Source organism: Pogoniulus pusillus, chromosome 30 (assembly GCF_015220805.1).
Source record: "Pogoniulus pusillus isolate bPogPus1 chromosome 30, bPogPus1.pri, whole genome shotgun sequence".
Taxonomy (NCBI): Eukaryota; Metazoa; Chordata; class Aves; order Piciformes; family Lybiidae; genus Pogoniulus; species Pogoniulus pusillus.
In genome coordinates this window covers 18,051,413-18,075,754 of record NC_087293.1, presented here as the reverse complement: position 1 = coordinate 18,075,754, position 24,342 = coordinate 18,051,413, and the positions used below count along the sequence as shown (strand labels likewise).

At 46.8% G+C, this 24,342-nt stretch overlaps 4 protein-coding genes across 11 annotated transcripts; 2 read left to right on the top strand and 2 right to left on the bottom strand.

Annotated features, from left to right (window-relative positions):
* Positions 1-41: 41 nt before the first annotated feature.
* HSCB (HscB mitochondrial iron-sulfur cluster cochaperone) lies at positions 42-3,463 on the bottom strand. Of its 2 annotated transcripts, XM_064168949.1 has the most exons (6): positions 3,173-3,463; positions 3,008-3,104; positions 2,509-2,598; positions 1,816-1,960; positions 934-981; positions 42-204 (listed from the first exon to the last, which is right to left on the bottom strand). In XM_064168949.1, exons 1-6 carry the CDS (start codon positions 3,394-3,396, stop codon positions 113-115), a joined length of 696 nt encoding a protein of 231 aa, XP_064025019.1. In that variant the 5' UTR covers positions 3,397-3,463; the 3' UTR covers positions 42-112. The 2 variants fall into 2 exon arrangements, with proteins under 2 accessions (XP_064025019.1, XP_064025020.1); XM_064168950.1 differs by lacking the exon at positions 2,509-2,598 and having other exon boundaries at positions 3,173-3,461.
* CHEK2 (checkpoint kinase 2) lies at positions 3,026-12,218 on the top strand. Of its 3 annotated transcripts, none has more exons than XM_064168930.1 (15): positions 3,026-3,110; positions 4,300-4,554; positions 5,056-5,180; positions 5,451-5,598; positions 6,282-6,372; positions 6,707-6,815; positions 7,487-7,540; positions 8,295-8,356; positions 8,831-8,930; positions 9,555-9,641; positions 10,415-10,578; positions 10,790-10,905; positions 11,229-11,314; positions 11,429-11,509; positions 12,011-12,218. In XM_064168930.1, exons 2-15 carry the CDS (start codon positions 4,305-4,307, stop codon positions 12,101-12,103), a joined length of 1,566 nt encoding a protein of 521 aa, XP_064025000.1. In that variant the 5' UTR covers positions 3,026-3,110; positions 4,300-4,304; the 3' UTR covers positions 12,104-12,218. The 3 variants fall into 3 exon arrangements, with proteins under 3 accessions (XP_064025000.1, XP_064024998.1, XP_064024999.1); XM_064168928.1 differs by having other exon boundaries at positions 8,831-8,987; XM_064168929.1 differs by lacking the exon at positions 7,487-7,540 and having other exon boundaries at positions 8,831-8,987.
* Positions 6,454-21,359, bottom strand: COQ5 (coenzyme Q5, methyltransferase). 5 transcript variants are annotated; one of them, XM_064168943.1, is made up of 9 exons: positions 21,213-21,359; positions 20,606-20,701; positions 19,607-19,756; positions 18,982-19,206; positions 16,364-16,470; positions 14,646-14,734; positions 14,319-14,430; positions 14,144-14,210; positions 6,454-6,748 (listed from the first exon to the last, which is right to left on the bottom strand). In XM_064168943.1, the coding sequence occupies exons 3-9, from the start codon at positions 19,713-19,715 to the stop codon at positions 6,672-6,674; spliced, it is 786 nt and encodes a 261-aa protein (XP_064025013.1). In that variant the 5' UTR covers positions 19,716-19,756; positions 20,606-20,701; positions 21,213-21,359; the 3' UTR covers positions 6,454-6,671. The 5 variants fall into 5 exon arrangements, with proteins under 5 accessions (XP_064025013.1, XP_064025012.1, XP_064025015.1 ...); XM_064168942.1 differs by lacking the exon at positions 21,213-21,359 and adding an exon at positions 20,789-21,197; XM_064168945.1 differs by lacking the exon at positions 20,606-20,701.
* A 131-nt stretch (positions 21,360-21,490) lies between these two features.
* On the top strand, positions 21,491-24,307 carry LOC135188840 (dynein light chain 1, cytoplasmic-like). Its single transcript, XM_064168542.1, has 3 exons — positions 21,491-21,641; positions 22,242-22,379; positions 23,713-24,307. Exons 2-3 carry the CDS (start codon positions 22,248-22,250, stop codon positions 23,848-23,850), a joined length of 270 nt encoding a protein of 89 aa, XP_064024612.1. The 5' UTR covers positions 21,491-21,641; positions 22,242-22,247; the 3' UTR covers positions 23,851-24,307.
* Positions 24,308-24,342: the final 35 nt, after the last annotated feature.

Sequence of the window (24,342 nt, the reverse complement as noted above, 5' to 3'; positions counted from 1 at the left end):
TCTCAGTTACAGCTTTTAATGAAAACAGAAAGCAAACCTCATTTTCCCAGTTTTGAGAAGTCAGCTGTTTAATGGAGAATAACATGAACTCTGAAGGGTAAAGAAGGCAGTATCAGGGAGGGACCTTCTTCTGCTTTAGTTTATCCTCTAAGTTTGCGAAATATTTCATTTTGGCTAGAAGCTTCTTAGCTTCTTGAAGATCATCTGAAATGAAATAAAACATTACTGGCTTACAGAGGGAAGACTCAGTTTCCATCCTCAACACAAATCTCAAGATTGCAATGACAACACAGGTTGCAGTACCAAGAACTGCACACTCATTTAAGCCACGTTGCCTATTTTCATCTGGGGTGCTTTTGTTACGCAGGTAGCATTAAAAAGTACAATTCAGAACAGACATGTGACACAGCCCTTGCTGACTGCTCTGTGGAGTGGCTCAGTACTCTGGAATGCCACTGGGGAATCTGAAGTAGATTTTTTTTTTTTTCATATCTAACTGGATCAACTACCACTACTGCAAAATGCTTGTGGCAGGCCAGACCCTTTGTCTGGCAGGGACAGCAGCAATCACTTTGTCCTTAAACACCTAGGGGAAGGTGGTTTTTCACCTGCTGACAACTGGTTGGGGAATAAAGTCCCTAGTACCTCCAGGTAATTGAGGCATCAAGGCTTCTCTTGCCAGATAGCCTCTGTGGCAGGAGAGGCTATCCTACCTATCCAGCCAGAACAGGAAGAGTTCTGTCATGAGGAACAGTTTCCTGTGAGGCCCTGGATTTCCTGAATCAGCAAAGGTCAGCTTAGAAGTACTTACTCTAAACACCAACCAAAACACAGTTTAAGCACTATTTCTGATATTGACCAGTGAGAGAGTGTGTCTTTTCAGCGTGGATACACGGCACGTGTGGCAGCTAAATACTGAAGAGAAACAGCTACCTCTTTCAAATGCTGCAGCCACCTCTTTGGTCAGTTCTTCTTGTTTGACTGTAAAACAAAGCATTTAATTCACTTTTTGTTACATATTTAGTATGCATACCATCTAGGAATACCACTGCATTCTGATTGTGGTGGGAAACAATTATTAATCTCATAGTCTTCTGGGAGCTCTTTTAGAGCTTTTAATAATATTGCTGTCTTTTTTTTTTAAGCTATGATTTCAAAAAGGCATCTTTGTCTAAACAAGCTCACAAACAGCAATTCCAGAGCAAGTCAGTTGTCACTAACTTCCCAGAAATCCAACTTAGTTTTGGTGTATCAGTTTACCCTACTAGTTTTCCTCTATTCTACTTAGCTTTTATTCTAGTTTTGCTTTTGGCATACTACTATCATGTCAAGGAATTAAATATGCCGCTTACACGCAACGTTTTGGGTATGGCCAACAAAGGAAACAAGAAAGGTGCTGCTACGAGGATGATAATCACTGCTAAGGTGAAGGAGGTAAAAGAAATAAAGCATCTTTGGTGCAGTCACTCAAGCATTTCATTAAACTTCTTTCTGAGTGTTCTTTCTTTTAGGACAGTTTGCTTGCCCTGATCTGTGGAGGCTGAAGCAGATCCTTTCAAGGGCCAGTACCTGTGCCTATTTTGCCATTGGGAGTACAATTACGCAGATTTTTCTCAAGCCAGATTTGATGTTTAGATGGCATAAATTGGTAAAGACAGTATTTTTTTAAGAGGGGCAGCTCTTGCAGTCTGTCTGTCCAAGACTACTGCATGGTAGGGATCCTAAAATAAATGTGCTGAAAATGTTAAGTCTTCAGAAAGACTCCTGTGACACAAAACACAGTAAATAGGCTCTGTACAAACCCCTCAAACCTACCTTTAATTAAGATTTCAATTTCTTGGAGGCTATCCTCATTTTTAGACTCTGCTAATTTCTCATTAATTTCCATGATTTCCATAAGAAACTCTGAGCCTGCATCATAGTCTCTCTCCTGTGCCGGCTCTATTCCATGCAGCTCCAGCTGGTGAAGAAAATGGGAATTGAAAAACACACATTCTTATGTCTGTTGCAGTGTGAATTATTTTCTTGAATATTACGTCCTTTAGTAGTTCTCACTCAGATTCATATCTGATGAACTTCTGGTTTATACCATGAAACATGCATAAACAGACTCTGTCTTACAATTAGTTCCACAGATGGACCACAAAAATCAGTTTACCAAAGGCAAAAAAAGGTCAAAGAAGGCTACCGAGAATCAGACTGAAATTTCAAGGGAAGAGCCATGGCCAAACTGAATGTGTGAGGCGAGGCACAAATCAGTGTCGCGTGAGCAGCAAATAAGTTGACAATACTCAGTATAAAGTTAAAAAATATAGTGGGAAAGCTGGTAAATTTTCAGGCAAGTTTGTATTTAGTCTCTCTTCAATATGATAGTCCTCTCCTTCACAGGAACACAAATCAGTCTGTTAACGACGGAATATGGGGTGCGATTCGTTAGGTGCCCAGCAGTAGCCCCACCAGCTACCATCAGCTACAGAGTGTTGGTGGAACACCAAACGGGCATCTTACTAGATAGAGGCCACGGCTGAGAGGGTTCAGAAGGGTCTGGTAAGCCTTGTTGATCAAGGAGGAGTGTTGCTCGGAGTAATGCTGCTCTTTCTGTGAACGGACCAGGAAGAACAGCCACAAGTTAACAGCCTTCCCCTCGTTAATCGTAGAGAAACGGCGTCCCCGCGACACGCGTGCGCAAAGCCGGTACTGATAGCGAGGGCTGCGGGGCTCGCACACTGTGTGTGCATCTCCAGAAGCCCAGCAGCCCCTCATCGGCACCCTCCGCCGCGACTGTCATCAGGGGTCTCTTCTACGCACAGGACACCGAACCGGAGTTGCCGTGGCCACAAACGTGGACGGCAGCAGAGGCACGGCGCTTAGCTTCACAGAGCCGCCGCCGCCCGACCCCGACACCGCCAGACGGAAAAGGCGGCTGGGGTTCGGGAGCAAGGCAGGCGGCGAGGCCTGTCCACCAGCCCAGGCAACCGCAGAGCCAGCCCGAGGCCCCCACACTCACCGGTGGCCTCTGGCCGAAGCGATCGGGGTGGACGACCAGCTGCAGGCTCCGGAACCGCCGCTGCAGCTGCTGCGCGTCGACGCGAAAGGAGCGGTCACTGCAGGTAACAGGAGCGGCGTCAGGCCCGCGCCCGCCCGCGCCCGCGCCCGCCCCGCGGGTACTCACCAGTCCATCAGGCGGAAGAGGTCCGGTCGGTGCTCCGGCGGCTGCAAGGCCCGGCAGCCGGGACAGAAGCGGGGCGCGCCTTCTGGGCCAGGGAGGGGGCTGCCGCAGCTCCAGCACCGCAGGGCCGGGACAGAGCCCGGCCCAGCACAGCGGAGGCGCGGAACCGCCTCAGGAGAACGCAGGACCCAGCGCGCTCCGCTGAGCCGCCTCAAGGCCGCCTGCATCCCGCGGCTGGCAGCTCCCGACGGCCCCCGCGCAGCAGCAGGCCCTGGTTGGCGCCGTGCAGCTGCGGGGCGGTGCGACGCCTGCGCGCCGGGAGAGGCGGCAGCGGGGCTGCGCGGCGAGCGGCGGGGGCTGCGCCACGCGTGAGTTCCGATGCCCTGCTCTGGTTGCCGGCCCCGCCCGGGGTTGCCGGCCGCCAGCGGCCTGGCCGCATCGCCTGCTAGGGAGCAGGACAGCAAGGCGCGGGCTGGCCGGCAGAGGAGGGAGCTCAGAGCGGCTTCCGCTGCGAGGCGGCGCGGGGCCAGCTGTGGGCGCGGGGCTGTGGCAGTGGCAGAGCAGAAGCAGCGCTGAGGCTGAGGCGGCCGGCGCTTCCCCCCGCAGGGCGCGGCCCCGCTTTAGCGGGGCAGGTCGGTGTCGGCCGCGGCCGTTTCGTGCCGCTGTCGGTGGCAGCTGCCGGGTGTGCCCGGCGCGCTTTGAGGCGCGCACGTATCTGGCAGCCCGTGAGTTACCGGCGACTTTAGCGCTCCTCTCAGCCACCACCGGCTTGGATCTTGGTGTGACGGCTCCGCTGGTGGCCTTCAGCCTCAGCAGGGTTTTGGGGCTTCCCTTTTCTGGTGTCTGTGCCTGGGGAGCTGCATAGCCGCTGGGACACAAAGTGTGAGGCCCGAGGAGCTCAGTTGAACTCAGGATAGGGTTGAGCTGTGGCTTGTAGAAACAGCAGGTCTGTTTTTAAAGGGAAAAGCTGCATAGTCTGCAGAATTCCTGGGGAGCCGCATATAGTGCACACTTGGGTTGGCAGTTTGAGGGCAGCACAGACTGGAACACTGGCAGTTTGGTGCATGACCGTTTTGTTTTCAGGGGGTTTGTTTGCTGTAGTAATTGTTTTTTAAACCTCCTCTTTGAAGCCAACATGTCTCGAGAGACTGCAAGTGAAGCACAGCAATCTCAGGGTGCCCAGCAGTCACAGGTTGCCACCAGTTCCTCTTCCAGTGGGTCACAGAGTACCAGTCAGTCTTCTTCAAGTTCTGGAACCCTCAGTTCTTTGGACACTGTTCTCACTCAGGAGCTCCCGCCAATCCCTGAGGACCAGGAGTCCGAAGAGTTTGTTCCTCACCCTTGGGGTCGACTCTTTGCACTTGGAAAAGGTTTCAGCAATTGCGGTATGTGCAGGCTGTCCTGAGCCTCTTGGGCCGTTTTCAGTGCCTCAGGAAATCTGAACACTGCCTGTGCACTTTAAGATTAAGCACGGTCACTTCAAAGTGCAAGCCTGCAGCTGCTGCAGTAATGCTGTGTTCCGTGCTACATCCCAGTGTTTGTACTGAGTATCCAGATCAAACTGGAAGGAATCCAATGCTTTTTGCATACTTTGTTACTTGCTTCATTTTTCCATTCTGTGATTTATTGTGTTTATGTATCAGATGAGTCTGAACTGAAAGCTCTGCTATTACTAAAGAGGGCAAAAGTATTGAAGCCTGACACAGGGTGCTGATAGTGCATGATGCCTGTCCAAATTAAGACAAATAAACTTGACAGCTTGACCTGTGTAGGAATAATCTTGGGTTTGCTGCTCTATTTGCTGCTGTTTGGCTTTGTACTGCTGTGCCATAGTAATTTTCTGCAATTTTGTGTTCTCTCTCTGCTTTACTCCCTTTGCTCTACAGACTGTGTGAATGATGAATACTGGTTTGGACGAGACAAAAGTTGTGATTACAGCTTTTCTAAGCTAGGGTTGTCTGAGACTGGTTTCTACCAAAACTACAGCAAGAAGCATTTCCGGATTTTCAGGGTAGGTGCTGAATGGCTGAAAGGTCTTCTTCCATCTTGGCTTAATGGAAAAAGGGTGGCTGGGGGGTGTGTGGATTCTAAAGAAGTCCAGCTTTACGTACCCTTAGCGTTGACTTCTTTGATGTAACTCTAGGCAGTGCTTCCTTAACCCAGTTTGTGACATAGCCTCAGCAGCCTGATGTTCCGAGCCGAGGACAGTAGATGTCTCTAGTCTGTCACATCTTTACATGTTTTTCCCCTCATTATCTTTCCTGTTTTTTTTCTTTTTGAGGAAATGGGCCCCAAAAATGCCTATGTTGCCTACATTGAAGACCACAGTGCCAATGGAACTTTTGTTAATAGAGAGCTCGTTGGAAAAGGGAAGAGGCTTCCACTGACTCACAACTCTGAAATTGCACTGTCTGTAGCGACTAATAAGGGTAATGTGTACTGTAACATGAGTAGGTCCTTCATGTGTTGACCAAGAGGTTATTTCTGCAGTGATTTGAATGATTCTGGGAAGCTGAGTTCTTTCATGAGTGCTGCTAAAGTAGAGCTATGAATTAATGTTTTGATACTCACATAAAAGTTATCCCTATCCACCTCAACTGTAAGGAAAAAAAAGTGGAAAAAAAATTTAAAGAACCTGTATCAGGAACCACCTTGCTGGAGTAGAGACTTAGCTGTTCTGTTTTTGAAACACTGATGTGCTTGAGTAGCTGTGTATGTGGTGGTGGAAATGGGCTGTTCACGAGCAGCTGAAAACACACAAGGACCTGGCGGATGCTGCACGGCGATTAAAAAAACCCTTTAAAATTAGCAGGGGTGGGGGGTGGTTTCTTGAGTTTTGCTTTTCCACTAAGAGTCTGTCTTAACGATTCTCACTTCTCTTTGTTCCCTGCTGTGACATTGAATTCTTGCTTATGCAGTACTTTAGTGTAGTGAGTTGATTAACAGCACACGTGAAGTTGATACCAAGGGTGCCATTTATAGTGCCAATTAACTTTTTCATACATTTGTGATTGTCCTCCAGCAGGCAGCATTTTATCCTGTTATGTTGTTGAACTGCTCCTTATAACCATTTTAAAGATAACAGGAAAATGCTCTCCACTCCTCTTCCTAGTGTTTGTGTTTTCTGATCCTATGGTGGATGATCAGTTGGTGTTTCCTAGAGAGTTGAGAGAGAAATATATCATGTCAAAGACTTTGGGAAGGTAAGCATCCTGCTGTCCACAGTAGGAAGCATTCATTTTATTGCTGTTTTCAGTATCTCCTACTGGAATTATTTGCAAATGTTAATTGGGCTGTTGTTTATTAAAAAAAAAAAAAGCAAACCCCCCACAAAAGCAGGCAGCCCTTGGCATGTTTTTAATGAGACTGCCTGAATGCTGAATGCTCTCTGAGAAGCCTTTAACATGATGCTGCCCTTGGAGGGTTAAAAGCAGCGGCTGGAGGCTGTGTGTGATGCAGTGCTTGGATGCCTGTCTGTGCTTGTGCAGACTCACAGGAGCATCTATGAGCACTGACTCTGCTCTGCTTTCCTGCTAGTGGTGCCTGTGGAGAGGTCAAGCTGGCCTTCGAGAAGAGCACCTGTAACAAAGTTGCAGTGAAGATAATCAATAAACGGAAGTTTATGGCAAGTGGCATTAGAGAGGTGGTGAGTGTTTGTCTTTTGGCCATCTGCACTGGGCCAGGAGCATTCGGTTACTAGGACCACTGTGCTTTTAGAACCTTTCTAGTAAAGACTAAGACCTGCCTTTGTGAATTATGATCACTAAGAAATGCCATTTTATAGAACAGGGATATGAGATAGGACTGCACCTGGAATGTTGTGTATGGCTTTGCTCTTGTGTGTTCAAAGATGATTGGAAAAAACCCTGCTGGGTTGACTTCATGAGATGAGCCTAAGCCACAGATTAACAGAATCTGTTTATGTTACCTTGCAGAATAAAGGCTGGGAGAGAGTAGCATTTAGTTTTAGCCCACAGGGAAAGCAATTTGGAGGGAGGAAGTTTATTTAAGGGGCAATGCTGATACACACTTGCCAAGGTGTTTTTTTTTTGTAGTTTGGAAATAGGTGGAGATTTCTGACCTGCAGTGAAATGACTTGTCTGGAGCTACATCTTGCTACAGGTGTGAGAGCAGGACTGTTCATTTATTTCAATGAAGGCACCTGATGAGTTTATGGAACAGGATTGTATGTTATGGTCACCTAAAGTGGCAAGGGACATGAAATGATGGCTCTTCTGGTCCCATCTCTTCTTTCTGATCTGTCTTATTCCAGAACAGCACTGTCTTACCCAATGTGATATCTGATTCTTTTAATAGACCCCAGCTTTCAATATCAATACAGAAATTGAAATTCTGAAGAAAATAGATCACGTGAGTGCTGCTGTACATTTTTATTCCTTTTCACTGCCTGCTGTGCTGCTCTAGTTCACTGACCTAAGAGGAGTAACTGAAGAGCAATTCTGTTTAGAAAATACCTTAAAGGACGCCTTTATTTTTTTCTTTTAAAGAGCCTATTGAGCGTTCATTCTTTTCCTTTGAGTACACTGCATCTGTACAGATCTGAGGTTTTGAAACCTTGATTAGCCGAGGTGTGAATCTGAGAAGAAATTTTGCAGGAGAGGTTTCAGCTTGAACCACTGCTGCAGAAATCTCTTTGATGCATGCTTCTATAAATACTGTCAGATAACCCAATACAAAGATCTGACTCCACTGGCAGTTGTTGGAATTTGGATCCCATTTCCTTCTGCATCCTCCCTTGCCCTGAAAAAGATTTTCTTTCACATTTATGGAGTAGAAAGTTTATGTAGCGCAGTGAACTTCTGCTGGCTTTCCAATGTGCTATTGCAGATGAGAGGTGGGTAACTCACACCTGGAGAAAGCAAGGTTGCTTGTGGAGCTGTCCCTGCAGGAGCTGAATGTGTTAGTGTGTGGAGCTACAGGAGGAGAAGACAACAGACTTGATTGTGAAGTGTTTGCCAAAGCCTGAGGTGCTGAACGTTTGTTGAGCTGGCATGGTTACCATTATACTGACATAGGAAAACTGAGATGATAAACTGTTGATGGTCTTCATTCTTACAGAATTCTACTTTTTGTCTGTGTCCATTTGTGTTCCCTTTTTTATTAGCCTTGTTTAATCAAGATCAAAAACTTCTTCGAAGCAGAGGATTACTACATTGTTTTGGAACTGTGAGTAACTTGTTTGAAAGCAAATGCAGAAAAGGAAATGTTTTCCATAGCCACAAAGCATGTGTCTGTTTCTGCACTCTGGGCGAGATCTTGCTTGTTTGTTGTTTTTCCTTTGCTGCTTGCATTGTTCTTTGAAATCTCTGCAAATGAGGAACTAGGATCAGCAGGAGAGTAATCCCCCTATGCCAAAGGCACTTGGGGCCTGCTTGCTCACTCAGCATTGTGGATTGCTGCTACTTTTTTGAACTAGTAAGTGTGAGCTGATCAAGAATCTTGTAGCAGCTCCCAGTGAAGACTGAGGAGATCAGACCTAATTCAGTAGTGTGTGCGCTGTGGCTAGGGCATCGCTCACTCATTTGCAGTAATATATTCCTCCTCTGTAGCCAAAATAGCCAAATGTTTGATTCCAGGCTTGTCCTACAAGACTAATCTTTTGGAAGTCAAATGTTCACTTGTTACCTGCCTTTGTTTTAGAATGGAAGGAGGAGAACTGTATGACAGAGTGTCAAGGCCAGTCAAGATGAAAGAAGCTATCTGCAAGTTGTATTTTTATCAGATGCTGCTAGCAGTAAAGGTACATAATGATGAACTCTACACAGAAAATAGGGTTCAGCACATGAAGGTCACCCAGGTGATTTTTTTTTGTCATTTGTCACTTCTGAAACCTGTGCAAGCAGTCAGCACAGTGCTCTTAACAAGTTGGTTTAACAAGATTCCTTACATCAGCCTGCTGTTTGCCAGTGTGAGCACTGCTGTGGCATGGTGAATTTCATCGCCTCCGCAAAGTGAAATGTGAACTTGGGTGTGATCACAATAATAAAGACTGAAAGAAAGAAGGATGGAAAACCAGGGTTCCTGCAAAGGCAAGGCAGAGCCTTGGTTCTCCTCAGCTCTGCTGCTTTTACTGAGCTGAAGACAGTAGAGCCCTCAGAGAACAGGGAGGGTGGCAGGCCTGGCCAGGCCCACAGGCTGTGCTCACACTGCAATTTGACACCAGAAGCATAGTGGTTTGTAGGCTTGGTTTCTGGGGTTAGTGGTTGGGTTTGGGGGGCAGGGTGCTGGGTCTTTTGAAAAAAGTGATAGCTTTAAAAGCTTCTTGCACAGCCATGTCAGTTACCCTGCCTTTGCTGCAGTACAAACCGGAAAGCTGACGCTCAGAGTAAGTTACCAGTCTGTGTCTTTGTCTGCATCTGTCCAGTATCTCCATGACAATGGAATTATACACCGAGATCTAAAGCCAGAGAATGTGCTGCTATCATCTTCTGAAGAGACATGTCTTATAAAGGTAAAGAAGCTTAGATTCTTTATTTAGAAATTCAGAAGTATTCCTTCCCACCTTTCTCGGTGCTTAGTTAAAGATGGGTGTGGTGGTTTGGGTGTTACCCGCCCCCCCACACTTTAGAAATACCCAAGCTAGACTCAGTCGGGGGAAGGTGGAATTAGTTGTACAAACTACAAAGTAACTTCAAACACTGAGGATTTTTTGGTGATGTTAATACTCTCTTTATGGATGCTCCCAACACTTTCCTAAGAGCAGCTGCTGAGTATTGTGCTTGTAGAGCACTTCCCTGTCTGCACAGCTTCAGCTGTCTCGTGTTTGTTGGCTTTTTTGAAGGAGCATCTAAATTTTGGAATTCCAAACAACCAGACAGCGCAGGCTGACAGGATTTTTTGTTTGCTTGTAGCGGGTTTTTGGGGGAAAGGGAGGTTAAGTTCGGGGGTTTTTGGGGGGTACCTTTGCATGCTGTACTGCTTATCTTTGAAGCAATCTCTCCTGCTGTGCTACAACTCCTTTATTCTCTGGCTGTCTATTGACACCCAAACCTGAGAGTGTTTTTGCTAATGTAAAGTGTGATCCTCTCATATTTCATCCTGCTTCTCCTCTCCCATTCTCAATTGTTTACTGATTAAGTATTCTGTAATATTCGGGGTGAATTTTGTTCATGTTGTTCTGGAACTGACTTGGAAGGAAGAAACTGAATGCATGTTGACAGTATGACATGTTCTAGTACTGCCAATCCCAGTGTGTAACATGATGTTACCATTTTCAAACACAAGATTACAGACTTTGGACAATCCAAGATTCTTGGGGAAACTTCTCTTATGAAAACATTATGTGGTACCCCCACGTATCTTGCTCCTGAGGTTCTAAATTCACTTGGGACTGCTGGATACAGCCAAGCGGTGGACTGCTGGAGTTTAGGAGTTATTCTTTTTGTATGGTAAGATCTTGCGTCGGTGGTAGCTCCATTGGGCAGGTACTGGCAAGCATGGCTCCAGACTGGCCATTTCACCATCATTATCAGGAGGCAAGAGTGTGTTTAACTGTGAAGGTGTAAAAGATGCCATGGTGGCAGGTAGCGTAAAATGTGTGAACTTGGTGCTCCATTTGTGTGACAGAACCAGTCTTAGTTAACTTGTTCTTTCATGTAGCTTGTGTGGATATCCACCATTCAATGAGCAAAACACTCAGCTGTCTCTGAGAGACCAGATCACTCGTGGAGAGTACACCTTCATTGCAAAGGAGTGGAAGCATGTCTCAGATGCGGGTATGGCTCCCTTATGGCATGTGGCAGAATATTCTGCTCTTCTCCTGCAGTTCCTCATTGCCTCTAGTTTCCCTCTAGCTGTGTGGCACGCTGCATATTGGTGTGTTTAGTTTTTACAGTGGGCTCTGCAGAATGTGTTGGCTTTTTCTTGAATTCAGAGTTGAGGCTTTAGACCAGACAGATTTTCACTGCAGAGAATTCTTGGTAATATTAACTACAGTATGTGGGCACATACTCTAAGGTCATGCCTAGTCCTAATGGGATGTTCAACAGAGTAGTTGGATATGGTGATAAGTGAATCTAACCAAAACTTGTTATCCTAGCTCTGGACCTTGTGAAGAAGCTCTTAGTGGTGGATCCAAGCAAGCGTCTGACAACAGAAGGAGCTTTAGAGCATCCTTGGCTTCAGGTAGGAATTGAGTCTGAACTGCAGCACAGCAAAGCTGGGGTGCCAGAGATAACTTCAAAGGAAGTTCAGGAGCCCAGATACAATGAGGTGTTGTTGCTGCCTTTTTTCCCACAGGATGAAGATATGAAGAGTACATTTCAACAGCTCCTTGCTCAGGCATGTGCCAGTATGAACCCCCCCCAGACATGGAAAATGGTATGTCTGGCAAATTAACACTGCTGCAGAGAGAAACTAGGTCCTTCAGTAGTCTGTAATAAGAAAGTTAATTAATTTGGGTAACTTAGAGAAGTGGGCATTTTGGCTGTGTGTAGCAGTCTGCTAATGAACTCTGCTTTTGCACTTGGGCAAGGCGTGTTGATGAACCTGTGTGCTTTTGATGGATCCAAGTCACAAATGTTTGGTATTCAAGGAAAAGTTCTTGTCTTTGTGACAGTTTAGCATGGTGGTGTGCCAGCCATTGATGAATGTTAATTAGGATAATTTTAAACAGCAGTGAAGAAGAAGCTGGGAGCAATATCCTGTGGGAGGAGGATCAAACATAATTGGATAGATCTTGGTAGAGAAGCATTTGTTGTGCTGCTGCTTTGGTCACAGAGAGGAGGCTTTATCCAACACCTGTAATTTTGTAGCAAGTGAACCACTGTGCCTCTGCCTTAGCTGGCTTCCTGCACCTATCCTGCTGTGTTTTCCTTTTAGCCAACCACAAGAAAGCGTCCCCATGAAAATGAGGAAGAAGCTGGCTCTGCTAAGCGTGCTGTTCCTTCTACATCATTGCAGAAAATGAAGTGAATGTTTGTTAATTAGAGCTTTTCTTTATGGAAGGCTGAACTTCTATTTAAAAAAAATCTTAATAATGGAATTACTGTTGAAGATGCAATTGCTAAATAAATTTGTAAGAACTTAAGTGACTGCTCTGTGCACATGAGGACATGCACAAATGTTTGTGTTCCTTCTCCTCTAGCTGTCTGATTCAAGGAGAGTCTCAAAACTCATCAGCTAAAATACTAAAGATTTAGCTTCATCATCACCTACACTCTGCGTCTTCTGGTCCAGTTTCTAGGTTAGGCATGGAAATAATGCCTAGTCCTCACAGCTAATCAGGGAATACTGAGTTTGCCTTGAAGCCAATCTGTTATCTGTGGAAAGGTGTTTTACAGAAACCAGTGGACATGGGTAAAATTCATGGGAGACCAAGGTACCTTGAGCAAGTACTCACTAGAGAATGCTGAAGCCGAGTAGCTCAGGAGCCAGGGCTGGAGCCTTACCATACACCGCTGACAGCCCTATTCTCGTCCCCCGACCTCCTTGTTCAGCCTAGCCTGCGATGCTCTTCAGCAGTCCGGTGGCCAGAGGGAGGAGAGCGATGCGAAGGGTCTGAAAGAAGGTGCCCAAGTGAAAGACCAGGACAGCATCTGGCTTCAGCCAATGAGTGGTTGTGGGTGCAGTGACGGTGGCCAATGGGAGAACAAACAAGTTAACTAAGACAGGTTCTGTCACACAAATGGAGCACCAAGTTAACACATTTCACACTACCTGCCACCATGGCATCTTTTACACCTTCACAGTTAAACACACTCTTGCCTCCTGATAATGATGGTGAAATGGCCAGTCTGAAGCCATGCTTGCCAGTACCTGCCCAATGGAGCGAAGTTAGTTCCTCAAGCATATGGTTTGAGCTTGTTCTTGCCCATATTGGAAGCACTTCTACTGTACATCTGACTCATCAGATACTCCTTGCACCTGAGAGCCTGTCCCCTCCCTAGCTGCCTTCTCCCCAAAGCCATTCTTGTTAACAAGTGACTGCAAACCCCATCCTCTCAGACAGACTGTACCACCCTCACAAAAAGGCTGCTCTAGTTCTCTATTCCTGAAGGAATTTGACAAGAACCACAATCCCACTTGGCACTGCATCATGGCAAGGAACTTGGGCAGCTAGGTGATGGAGACCAAGCACTTCATCTATTTCTGCCTTGGCCAAGTCACTGTTCTCCACATCTGGTTAGACTCACAGACTGTTACTGAGCCTTAGACATGGTCTTAGGACTGCACATGAACTCCCAATAACATTCTAGGCTCAGCCTTCCTATGGAAACTGAGCTTAATTGTCAGGGATTTTGCTCTGCCATATGGTATTTTGTGGCTGTAAAATAGGCAAAAATGTCATCATTGTATTTGTTTTCTTTGAAAAGATGTCTTCTTTGCTAGTAAAACTGTTTAACAATTACCCTACCCTTCTGCTCCCTTAGTGCTTGCATTACCCTACTCGCTCTGCTGTGAATGAAGAAGGAACCTTCCCACCTCCCTGTCCCTCCCCAAATCCACAGCATCCAAAGCCCAGGCTAGCTGATGCAGAGCTGGTTTATTCACCATTTGCCTTTGAAAGACGGGATCATGGGGAAAAAAAGCCTTGTCAGGTGGACTTTTAATGAGAGCTTAATCAAAACCCAACAAAACCAAGTTCTCACTGCTTCAACTCAAAGACCAGTCAGTCTATTTCTGCATCCACATCACTGGTAATTAGATTTGTTTGATTTGTTGAGATCACCCAGTTTTGGCCACATCCTTTATGTTGCACTTGAAGGGAAATGCCATGGTAAGAAGCACCACATGAGTCACTCCATCCACAGGCTTCTTGAGAGGAAAAAGAGTAGCTGATGGTTTTCTGGGTCTGTCTGCTGAACAGCTACCTGTTGCACAAGTTCTTAGAACTTTGCAATCTTGATAGCGTTAAAATTCCATGACTTTCATATTTCTTAGGACAATTATCCTTCCTGATTTTTGTTACATAACAGACTCACAATTTGAAACCTGAGTGAATGGCAACAATACCAGCATTTAAATTCTGATAGTCCACTTTGAAGAAGCCTGCATCTTCTATCATTGCCTTCAGCTCCTCCTGAAAAAGAATAGTTCCATGATTTTAACAACCTCAAGGGAAGCTGCTTGCCAGATTATGCTGGGACTGTGTTTTGTGTGTTGTGAGTTCAGAGGAACATTGCCTGACCTGAGTGGGAAAACGTCGGATGCTCTCCACAAGATACTGATAGGACTTCCAGTCACCAGCAATAACCTCACCCAGAACAGGGATCACCTGGAAACTGTACAGGTCATAGAGCCTGCACAGACAGGCAGCAAATACAGATCAATACAAACAAATCTGAACCCAACCCTACCAAACACAAGCTGAGCTCTTGATCACTATGCTGTGGAGGCTGTATCTGATTTTACAAGCACACAATGAGGTGGCCTCAAAGTGTCTCCATCTCTTACTCTGGCCAAGTACAAACTACAGAGCCTTGTGACATGGCATAAAACATCACCATGTTCCTACCTGGAAAGAAGAGGGTTGTTGACATGACTAAATTCAAGGCAGAGAAATCTTCCTCCTGGTTTCAGCACACGATAGGCTTCCTGAAGGGCCTGAGACAAAGCAGATGCAGTATGCTTTGTTTGCGTAGAACAGCACCTGCCTACTACCATGCCACGTGATGGCAACTCATTCATGAACTGAAGAGATTAAAGAGATTCCTAATAAGAATCTCCAATATTTACTTGTGGAGAAGCACTCCAAGACAAGTACAAAAATCCCTCCAAACAACTAAACCAAACACTCGTGCTGTTAATAGAGCGGGCTTTGTGTTGAAACTATGATGTTGATCTTGCAATTTTTCTTCTTTTCAGTATTCTCAGCTGATGAAATGTTTGCCAGCAGAGCTCTTACAATTACTGACTAAGCCCAAGAGGGAGGTTACTCAGCTACTAGAAGCTTAAAATTAAAAGACAACCTGATAGATTTTTTTTAATCAAAAGAAAAGATTTTACTCAACTATGAGGCACACCCAAAGGATCAAAAAGAAGTGATACTAGGTTTTGCATGAGCAGCATGTGAGAACAGGAAAGAAGGAAAGAGGAGAAGGAGAAGAAAATCCTTGGCTACTTAAAAAATTTTGTTCTATACCCAAATTAAAACACCTAAGAAGAAACAAAACAAAATTCCATTTCCATCTGTGTTTTTTTCATACTAAAAGACTTCAGAGTTGCAGTCAAGAACCTCTGCAGGTTGTACACCTGTTTGGCTTCAAGTCTCATGTTCCTACGAGATAAAGTACTAACAGTACACTCAGTGCTGGGAGATCTGCAAAAGAACTGGAGGCTCAGCTGTGGTTTGTGTTGGGTCTGCATGGAGCTGTGCTGCCAGACTGCTGCGTGCATGGAGGCAAGAGAACCTGTGCTTCAGAAAGATGCAGACAAGGCATCATGAAAAGCCATCCACATTAAGAGAGGTTCAAAGGCATATAGTTCAAGGTGGTTTGGATCCAAACACCACATTTTGTGCAGAAGAAGCACTGCCAAGGGTGTAAGGCACTCCTCCAAAACACAAAACAACTACTCCAGCTAGAGGTGATCTAATCTGTGCTAACCTCCTAGACAGTGAGTCATTTGCCAAGGACAGAGCAAAGGCTACTTCTTGCTAATTCTCCTCCTTTGTGGGAAACTCTACCGTCAGCCAGGCTAGACACTGAGCATAAGTGGACTAACAGGCTAGTTCAACAGCAGCAGTAGCAGCAGCCAGATGCTTCCCACTCTGCTTTGGAAGCTGAGCTGGCTCAGGCAGGCAGAACACAGCAGGAAGCACTGCATCCACTGTGAGTGGGATACAGACCAGGTCCTTGAGGAAAGTTTGGGACACGGAGACTAACTACACTGTGCACATGCAGATCGAGCAACACCACAGGTCAGCAGAAAGTGAGTAAGGACTGTAGCATTCATGAAGCCCTTTCTGCTTAGGAGGAGATGGTGTGGCTTGCCAAGTTGGAAGGGTTTGGCACAACTAGAAGGAATCTGACTTTTTACAGCAAAAGGTGGGACATTTAACAGCATTCTTCACTCAAACGAGTTGCACACTGCATGCCACTTATTTCAAAGGCTTCAGCAGTAAACAAAGATATTCCTTTATCCAAAGTAATCCTTCTTTTGCTTCCTCTGCTACAATAAAGAGCCTCAGTTGAATCACGAGCACTCCATGTCAGAAGCACCACAGTGACTTACCAAATCAATACGAGTTACATTTCGGATTCCAAAGGCTATTGTGTAAACATCAAACTTAGCATCATCAAAGGGCAGCTCTTCAGCATCCCCAAGTACCCAGGACATGCCTGTAACACAAGCCAAGAACATGGTATCAAACAAGCCTTACAGAACTCAGACTGCTCTAGAAAGACTAGAATTTAATCGGAAGGAAATTGTTATTAATAAAGTGATTGCTAAAACTAAGATTTCAATGCTGCATTTTTCTTGGAGGAAAAGACACCTTTCTCTACACTGACAAACCTTTCAGTGGTTAATGCTGCAGATCAGCCAAAACATTCTTCTGCATGTATGTGCATGTTGTGTTCACAGTGCTTTAGTCTGCCAACTGCAGAGGAAATCAGCTGGTTACCACTTGGCTTGCAGCAAAGTTGCAGAAAGAGTAGCTATAAAAATTGGCCATTGCCTCTCCAGCCAACAATGGTCTAAACACTTCAAGTATTTTTCTAGAAAGCTTCCATAAACTGAGGAACATGAGAAGCCACACTGCTTCCACCAGCACTGTTGCAGCTGTGCTGCTTCCTACAACCCCAACTGATCTATCCATGTCTATCTGTGAAGCATGAACAGTCTTCCACAAGAGAGATCAGCAGTTTCAGAGAGCAGTGTGCTAGAAAGCGGCATGGAAGAGAGCAAAATACAACAGAAAAGAACAGCTGTTGCCAGGAGACACTGGGACTTACTTTTTACAAGACACTTATCTCAAGGTGTAGAAGTTGCTGCGTGCAAGGCACCACACCTTACTAAAGCAGCAATTGCCAATGTTACTGAAACAGAACTGGAAAAGATACCCAAGAAGCCAGCATCAGTAACACACTCTGAGCAAGAGAAAAACTGCCCCTCAGAAGGCACTGTGGTAAAATCACAGGCCAGGAGTTTAACTGAGTATAGTACGGGGGTATCCATTCCCAAGCAAGAGTCACTGGGGTACATATAGCACAGCTGGCTGCTGCTTGCCAAAATGCACCATCAACAGCTGTGCAACACATGTCTTTTTGGCATGCACAGCCCCCACTGTTGGTGAATGGACACAGGAACCTCTGCTCCTTAACAATTAATGAGAGCTCAGACAATCAACAGATAAGCTCCAGAGATCACTGTAACAAGGAGGAACTGCAAGAAAAACAGAAGGCAGGACATGGACATGTGCTGAAGAAGGGAGTGAAAAGGTGTAAGAAGTCAGACTTGTGGCAGAGTGGGGCATGAGGCAATTCAAGCAACATGAAGATAGTCTGACTTCTACAGCTATGATATACACAGAAAGGAAATAAAAACACAACTAAATATTGAGAGTTGGGTAAATCACAAAGATACCCAAAAAGTAGGGCAAGTTAAATGAAATGCTTTATTCAGAGTAGTTGGGAGGCAACATCAAGCTTTATTTCAGGTCCTAAGGTACTGTCAAAAAGCTTTTATAGTGTTGGCATAGTTCAGGTGTTTCCAAACTATGATGCATACAAAGAGCTCTGGACAGGCTGGTAAGTTGCTCAGATAAGCATGCCACAACCAATCTGACAGAGCTGGAAGAAACAACACTTTTACAACTATTCAGGTTTCTTAAGAAAAGGGAAAGGCTGCTAAGCAACAGTCTGGGAGCAAGAGCAGCTGACAAAGCCCATGCCAGCAGCTTGCCTTTCAGCCCATTTGAGGCACGGAGCTGTTCTTTACCTCCTCCAGCCTACACAAGGCACAGGCAGGAAATTCATTTGTACCTGCTTGGAGGACTGTCCTTGCAAGGCCCCATCTTCACAACCCCCTCTCCTGATAGTGCTGGGAGCTGCCAACAACTGGTAGATGATTCCCTGGCTGCAGGCCTGACAGCCCCAGTGCAGGTGTGGGAGCAGTGCACATTGAAAGGATATACAGGAGCTCTCAACACACATGCAGAGACTGCCCAGGGCATTCCTAATGGTGGTACCCAAGCTGTAAATTGGTAAGCTATTTGCCAAGTATCCAACAATGAAGAAGATAAACAATTATCATACAAACACTGAGCGACAAGCAGGCCTTCTTTCTCTATGTCTTACTTAAAATCAGGCTTTTTGATCACTTGGCATGGTCTCAAACAAACTCTTGAGATCAGTAAATCATCCATTGACCTGCAAACTAGCATTTCATGTTACTCAGTTTCTCTGAGTATTATTAGCACATGCTCCAACTGTACACAGTACACTTCGGTTTGTGCACTTGGTATTTGCTGTCTTGATTCTTAAAAATACCTGTTACAGTATCTTTAGTGTGAGCATTCTAGAGTTGAGCTCTTTTGCATCCTCTCCCCTAGCAAAATCAGATGCATTTGAACATAGAGAAACAGCAGGTTTACATGATTTGACCAGCTCACATCAGACCTCGTGGGCACTCCTGCACATGTATTTCTGAAAGTTTCAGCACTACTCAAGAGGATCAGTGTACATCTGAACACTACCTGTGTTCACTGCCAAAGTGACTCAACACTGGCAGATCTGCAAGCACAGAACACAAATCCTCACTGCACAAGGGCCATCCTCATCGTCGCATGCTGATGGCATGACAGCTGCTGTGTGTTCAATGCCACCGAAGCAATATAAAGCAGGACCTACCTTCCAAGTAGCCAAGATGCTGCGCCTTCTGCTTCCCAACTTTTAACATTTCTCTGTTGATGTCACAGACCACCACTTGGGAATCCCCTAGTGACTTCAGTTTGTCTTCCTGGTAAGTCTCAGAAATCTCCTGCCAGGATAAGTTCTGCTGCTGCCTCAGCTTCCGCTGCACCTGGCGTTCCCGAACGGAGCGGACGTAATTGAGAAACCTGAAGGCAATGTCACCTGTGTTTGTTTTGAAAGAGACACACTCTGAAAAGTGCTTCAGTTTCCTGGAGCCAGAAGACAAGATTTTAAACGTCAAAACAAGTTAATTTTTGTGTAATTTTTATGTATTTATTAGAGTACAACAGTGTACAGTGTGTGTATAGACATGTAAAAGGAACATACTAAATGCAGTCTGTGACTGCCTACGAATGGAAACAGTGTTTCAGTGCTGTAACATTTTCAGAGCCTTAGAGTTCAAAATAAAGAAGCTCTCGAGGGTTCTTTGTGAAAGTTAAGCAGATGCTTCACTGATTTTTAAGGCAGAGAACTGATGGGGTAAAAGACAACTCAAGTCTGAGCAGATTCGAACAGTTCAAAACTGGTGCGGCACTGTCATGTGGGACTTAAAATTATTTACCTGTTCCTCCAGCAACATCAAGAAGAAGCGTTCCTGGGGAAGGGTTCATCTTGTGTACAAAGATATCCTTCCATATTCGATGAAACCCTAGAGTCATTGAATCGTTCATGACATCGTATTTCTTGGCCACACTTTCAAACACCTGGTAAACTGCAAAGGACCAACACGAGAATGAGATGCAGTTTACTCAAGCATGCCCCTGCGGAAGTAAAGCATGTCCTTTATTACCTCCTGGAGGTCTGCCACTAAATGCAACCAAAAAAATAGCACCTGAAAATTCCGTCAAAATCCCACTGAGCTGGCTGCGCGACAGACGCCTCTGTCCGTAACCCCTCCAGAGCGGAGGGGGAGAACCCAGATGGACCAACACTGACGCTATTCACTGCGATTCCCGGCAAATGCCGAGTTCCCAGCACATCTTCAGCGCCCCTCCACAGCAGATGCACGCCGGCTGCCCGGGAGCACCGTTCCGGCCCAGCCCGCCCTCCCGCGGCGTGCCGCACGGTTCCGCAGCGGACCCCGCCGTCCTCACTTTTCTTCCTCCTCTCCGCCTCCGGCACGGTCTGGAAACCGAAATGCGTCTCGGGCCCGGCGGCGAGGCTCCGCACGGCGCCGCAGAGCTCCCGCAGAGCCGCACCGCGGCGGGCCAGCAGCGCGCGGCACGGGGCACACCGCGCCGCCGCCATCTTGCGCGGGCACAGCGCCCGCCCCCGTCCTGCCCGGCTAGCGCCACCGCCACGGCGGCGGGGCCGCGCCCGGCAGCCTGCGCCTCGGCCCGCCTCTGCGCTTGGCCGCGCCGGGCCCGTACCGACGCCGGCGGCTTTTGCAGAGCTTGGCGGGGACACAAGTACTGGCCGGAAGCGCTGCCGACGGTAGAAGATGCATGCTGGGATAACCCCCTCCGTAACACACCTCACGCCGCGCGTTTGAGTCATTTTGCAAGTAATTTCCTCTAATCTCCCAATTTTTAAGTCCGCAGTTCCTAGGCTAAAGTAATACCTTGTAGAGGGCACGACAGGTACGGTTGGTTTGTGGATTCTCGTGAACCGAGAAAGGTGAAAATTTGCCTCTGATTCCCGCTAGGACCATTAGCACCTAATAATCATACAAATTAGAATAGGTACTTTATTAGAAATTAGGGACCTGTCCTACTACCTTTTTTGCAAAAGATGCCCCACTTACCACATTATTGGAACAATTCAGAAACCATCAGCTTCGCAGACAGAAAGTCAATTATCACTCCTGACAAGAAGTTACATCACTGTTAGGAAATCCGACCAGAGGCTGCCCTCCACGAGTACGAGTTGGCATCACTTGCCAAGACCTTTGTTCCTTGTTGAGATGCAGTAACACCACTACCAACGCCTATCCTGTTTTCTCATCTGCAGGATTTAGCAAAGCCTGCATTTGAATTGTTTCTCCTCGACACTCTTAGCAGAGCACCTTGCAAAGCATAACATTCGATGCCTCTCTCACTCTGTAGCTAGTCACCGGCCGCTGTAGAGACCTCAGCAACCAGCCATGTTCAGGCAGTTCAGCTATGAAGAAATAAGAGGAGGCTGAACAGAGGCCGCACACCGCCTATAAGCAACCAGCTCAGGCATACCCGCAAGAAGGGTACCGCGGATGCGCCGTGCCCGGGGTTCGCCCCGGTGGAGACTCGAGGAGACCCAGGACCACCTCAGACGCCTCACTCCCGCCGAGCCTTAGCGTAACGAGTATCTCCACAGCTGCCCGTTGCTATGAGAACGGGTGCAGGCGCAAGGCATGCCGGTTTGAAAGAAAGTGCTGAAGTAAAATGCTAGGAGATGGCCGGATCCTAGCCAATGAGCGTTAGGGGTGGTGATGGCACTGACCAATGGCTAGCGGACAGTGTGGAGTGGGTGTGGCCGGGTGTTCTTGGAGGAGACGGCGGCGGGCGCGGGTCGGTTAAACCGGCGCGGCAGCGGAGAGAGCTGCGTGTTCCCGTTTTTCCGTGCCGCGCCCGCTCCCGCTCCCTTCCACACAGGGCTGGTCCCGCGGCAGCGTTCCAGGGGTGAGGAGAGCGTCTTACGGGCCTCGAACAATGGGGTGGGGCAGCTGCCGAATGAGGAGAGTTCGGACCTGGGCAATGAGCGGGCTGAGGCTGGGCAGCCGGTGCCCGGACAAGCCGGCCCCTCCTCTGTTGCCACGACTCTTTCCCGGCACCCACTTCTGCCTTTTCGCCATCCCGGGCAGCTGTAGATGGGAGCCTTCCCGGTAGCCCTGCGGAGCTCCGCGAGTACCGAGCCTATTAGGAGTGTCGAGCTTCATGCAGCACCCTCGGCAGGGAAGAGTCGTCGGGGCCGGGCGCTGGAGCGGCTGCGCCCTCTCCCGGGCTGCGTCGGGCAGCTGCCCAGCTGTCGAAGAGTCTGGGAGGGCGGCCGTGGCCGGCGGGGCTTGAAACCACTGCGCCCAGAGCGCTTGCACAGCAGCTGCTTTACGCGGCCGGGTTTTGACCCGCTGCTTCTCTCTGAGCATGGGCTGTGCCTGCCCCTCCGGGGGCAGCCGGAACGCTGGCTAAAACTGTTGCGGGCCCTGAAATCTCGCTGGGGTTGATGGTCCCTGTGTGCCTGCTTGGCAGCTGCAGCTTTGAATTCTCCTTTGCTCAATACAGGCAATCATGAGTGATCGAAAGGCAGTGATCAAGAATGCAGACATGTCAGAGGAGATGCAGCAGGATGCTGTAGAGTGTGCTACTCAGGCCTTAGAGAAATACAACATCGAGAAGGACATTGCTGCTCACATAAAGAAGGTAAATGCATGCCTGTAGTGTCCTCGTGAAATCTGTGCACATGAAAAATGAAATAGGGAGGATGCTGACAGCCAAGTAGATCTAGAGAAACGAGTTCCAGAGACACTAGAGAAGCAAGTTGCACTTCCTTTGCAGGCTGCTGTCCTTATGTTCCTTCTCCAGCCTGTCCCGTGAACTTTTCCGGGTCCTTCTATTTTTCTCTTGCCGTGCTTTCTACTCAAGCGTTTTCTGCCCCTGTGCTGTTGCCCAGGTGAATAGCAAGTGGCAGCTGACTGTCCCTGTGATGACCAGTGAGCTGCCACAAAACACAGGGGCTCTATCAAGCTCTCTTACGGTTTTCCTCTGAGACAAAGCCTGTTTTACATAGTCCTGGATTTCAGTTCTACTGAACTTAAGGGTCCATTTACAGTTCTGGCCAGCTAGGTCAAACATTGCGTGCAAAAGTACTTTTCTTCAAGTCTGCTGTAATCACACCGCCTTGTGGAGTGATGTACACACAAGAAAATAAAAAACACACAAAACAAATCCTGGTGGCTCTGACTTTCTGCTGTTCCATCTTCTGTATTGCTCTTCCTGTAGGATTAACAATTCTGACCTTGGGAAATATGTAGTTCTAATTACATTTCCTGCTTTTGTCAGTTCGGGAGAATGAGGAAAGCAAAGATCATCACTGGAAGCTGAAGTGATCTGAGTGGAAGAGCTGTTTAAAAAGTGATTGAACTAAACAGAATGATTGCTTCAATAATTCTCTCTCTCAGTGGGTCTTCTGTGCCCACAATAGAGAAAGGCTTTTTTTGCCCTCCACGGCAGGAAGTGTCTATGACAGTGGAAAAGTACTTTTCAGATACTCTTTGTAGTAACCACTTGGGAATTTGTAGAGGATTTGTTTTAAAGTGAGATACCAGTTCTTTGATTTGTTGTTAGTACTGGTGTTACAGAGCATGTGACCAGGAATGCTCCCTGAGTCACTTTGGCACTCCAGTTGCAGAGGAACAACTAAGTCTAAATTATGGCTTAGTCTCTGTGGGAATAAAACTAATGCTGAAGGTTTTACTGGAGGGCTGTAGTTTCAGTTAATATTATGAATTGCAGAGGGAGAAAGGTGACTCTCCCTGAACAAAAGTCATGTTTTCAACTTACTGCTGCTCAGAGGGGAAGCACTGTGGCTTTTTTGTGTGTTTCCTCTTTTTATCTGACTAAGCAGTAGGTGAACAATAAGATGTAAGTACTACGATTATCTTACTTAAGAGCATCTGCTCTTGCTCTGATTGCCTTGCTTAGAAATGAATACCTGTTTAGAAGAGCTCTCAATTTCTGATGGTCTGTTTTGCAGGAGTTTGACAAGAAATACAATCCTACTTGGCACTGCATTGTGGGAAGGAACTTTGGCAGCTATGTAACTCATGAGACCAAGCACTTCATCTACTTCTACCTCGGTCAAGTCGCCATTCTACTCTTCAAGTCTGGTTAGACCCAGGGGCTGTTACTGAGCCTGACACCCAGTTATAGGACTATGCTGACTCCTGACCAGTTACCACAGCCTTCCTGACGACGCAGACCTTGATCTTCAAGGGCAATGGCAGGGATTATGCTATAGCAGAGGATGTTACATTGTGGATATAAAGAGGAAAAATGCCAAAAAAAGTCTTCCTTGTATTTATTTTTTTTTCAGACAGCTGCTTCTTTGCGAGTACAGCTCTTTGAAGCAGTTTTGCCTTTGAAAGTTTTACAGTGATCTACAGTATTGCTAATTAGTACTAGTGCTGTGTGAGTACTGACACTGTTTAGTTCCAAACATTTGCTGCTCTTCACATTTGTGTTTTGACACTTCCTCTCTCGTTTTGCTGGATGCACTGCCCCAAAGCATGAGCACTGTTTCTGCCAATGCCCCTTGGGGAGCCACTTTGGAAAATAAAGGACAAGCCCTACCCTGGCCCCCAGCTCGTTATTTCACTTTACCGCT

Bases quoted from the DNA above. Each gene is read 5' to 3' on its own strand.
- HSCB (XM_064168949.1), bottom strand. From the start codon at position 3,396: ATGCAGGCGGCCTTGAGGCGGCTCAGCGGAGCGCGCTGGGTCCTGCGT. The intron at 3,105-3,172 runs GTGAGTACCCGC...TGTTACCTGCAG, and splicing joins CTCTTCCGCCTGATGGACTG to TGACCGCTCCTTTCGCGTCG. The intron at 2,599-3,007 runs GTGAGTGTGGGG...GTCCGTTCACAG, and splicing joins GCTTCGGCCAGAGGCCACCG to AAAGAGCAGCATTACTCCGA.
- CHEK2 (XM_064168928.1), top strand. From the start codon at position 4,305: ATGTCTCGAGAGACTGCAAGTGAAGCACAGCAATCTCAGGGTGCCCAG. The intron at 5,599-6,281 runs GTAATGTGTACT...TCCTCTTCCTAG, and splicing joins GTCTGTAGCGACTAATAAGG to TGTTTGTGTTTTCTGATCCT. The intron at 8,357-8,830 runs GTGAGTAACTTG...CCTTTGTTTTAG, and splicing joins TACTACATTGTTTTGGAACT to AATGGAAGGAGGAGAACTGT.
- COQ5 (XM_064168941.1), bottom strand. From the start codon at position 20,292: ATGGCGGCGGCGCGGTGTGCCCCGTGCCGCGCGCTGCTGGCCCGCCGC. The intron at 19,757-20,138 runs GTGAGGACGGCG...GGTCCTTTGCAG, and splicing joins GGCGGAGAGGAGGAAGAAAA to TTTACCAGGTGTTTGAAAGT. The intron at 19,207-19,606 runs GTAAATAATTTT...AAACAAACACAG, and splicing joins TGATGTTGCTGGAGGAACAG to GTGACATTGCCTTCAGGTTT.
- LOC135188840 (XM_064168542.1), top strand. From the start codon at position 22,248: ATGAGTGATCGAAAGGCAGTGATCAAGAATGCAGACATGTCAGAGGAG. The intron at 22,380-23,712 runs GTAAATGCATGC...TCTGTTTTGCAG, and splicing joins TTGCTGCTCACATAAAGAAG to GAGTTTGACAAGAAATACAA.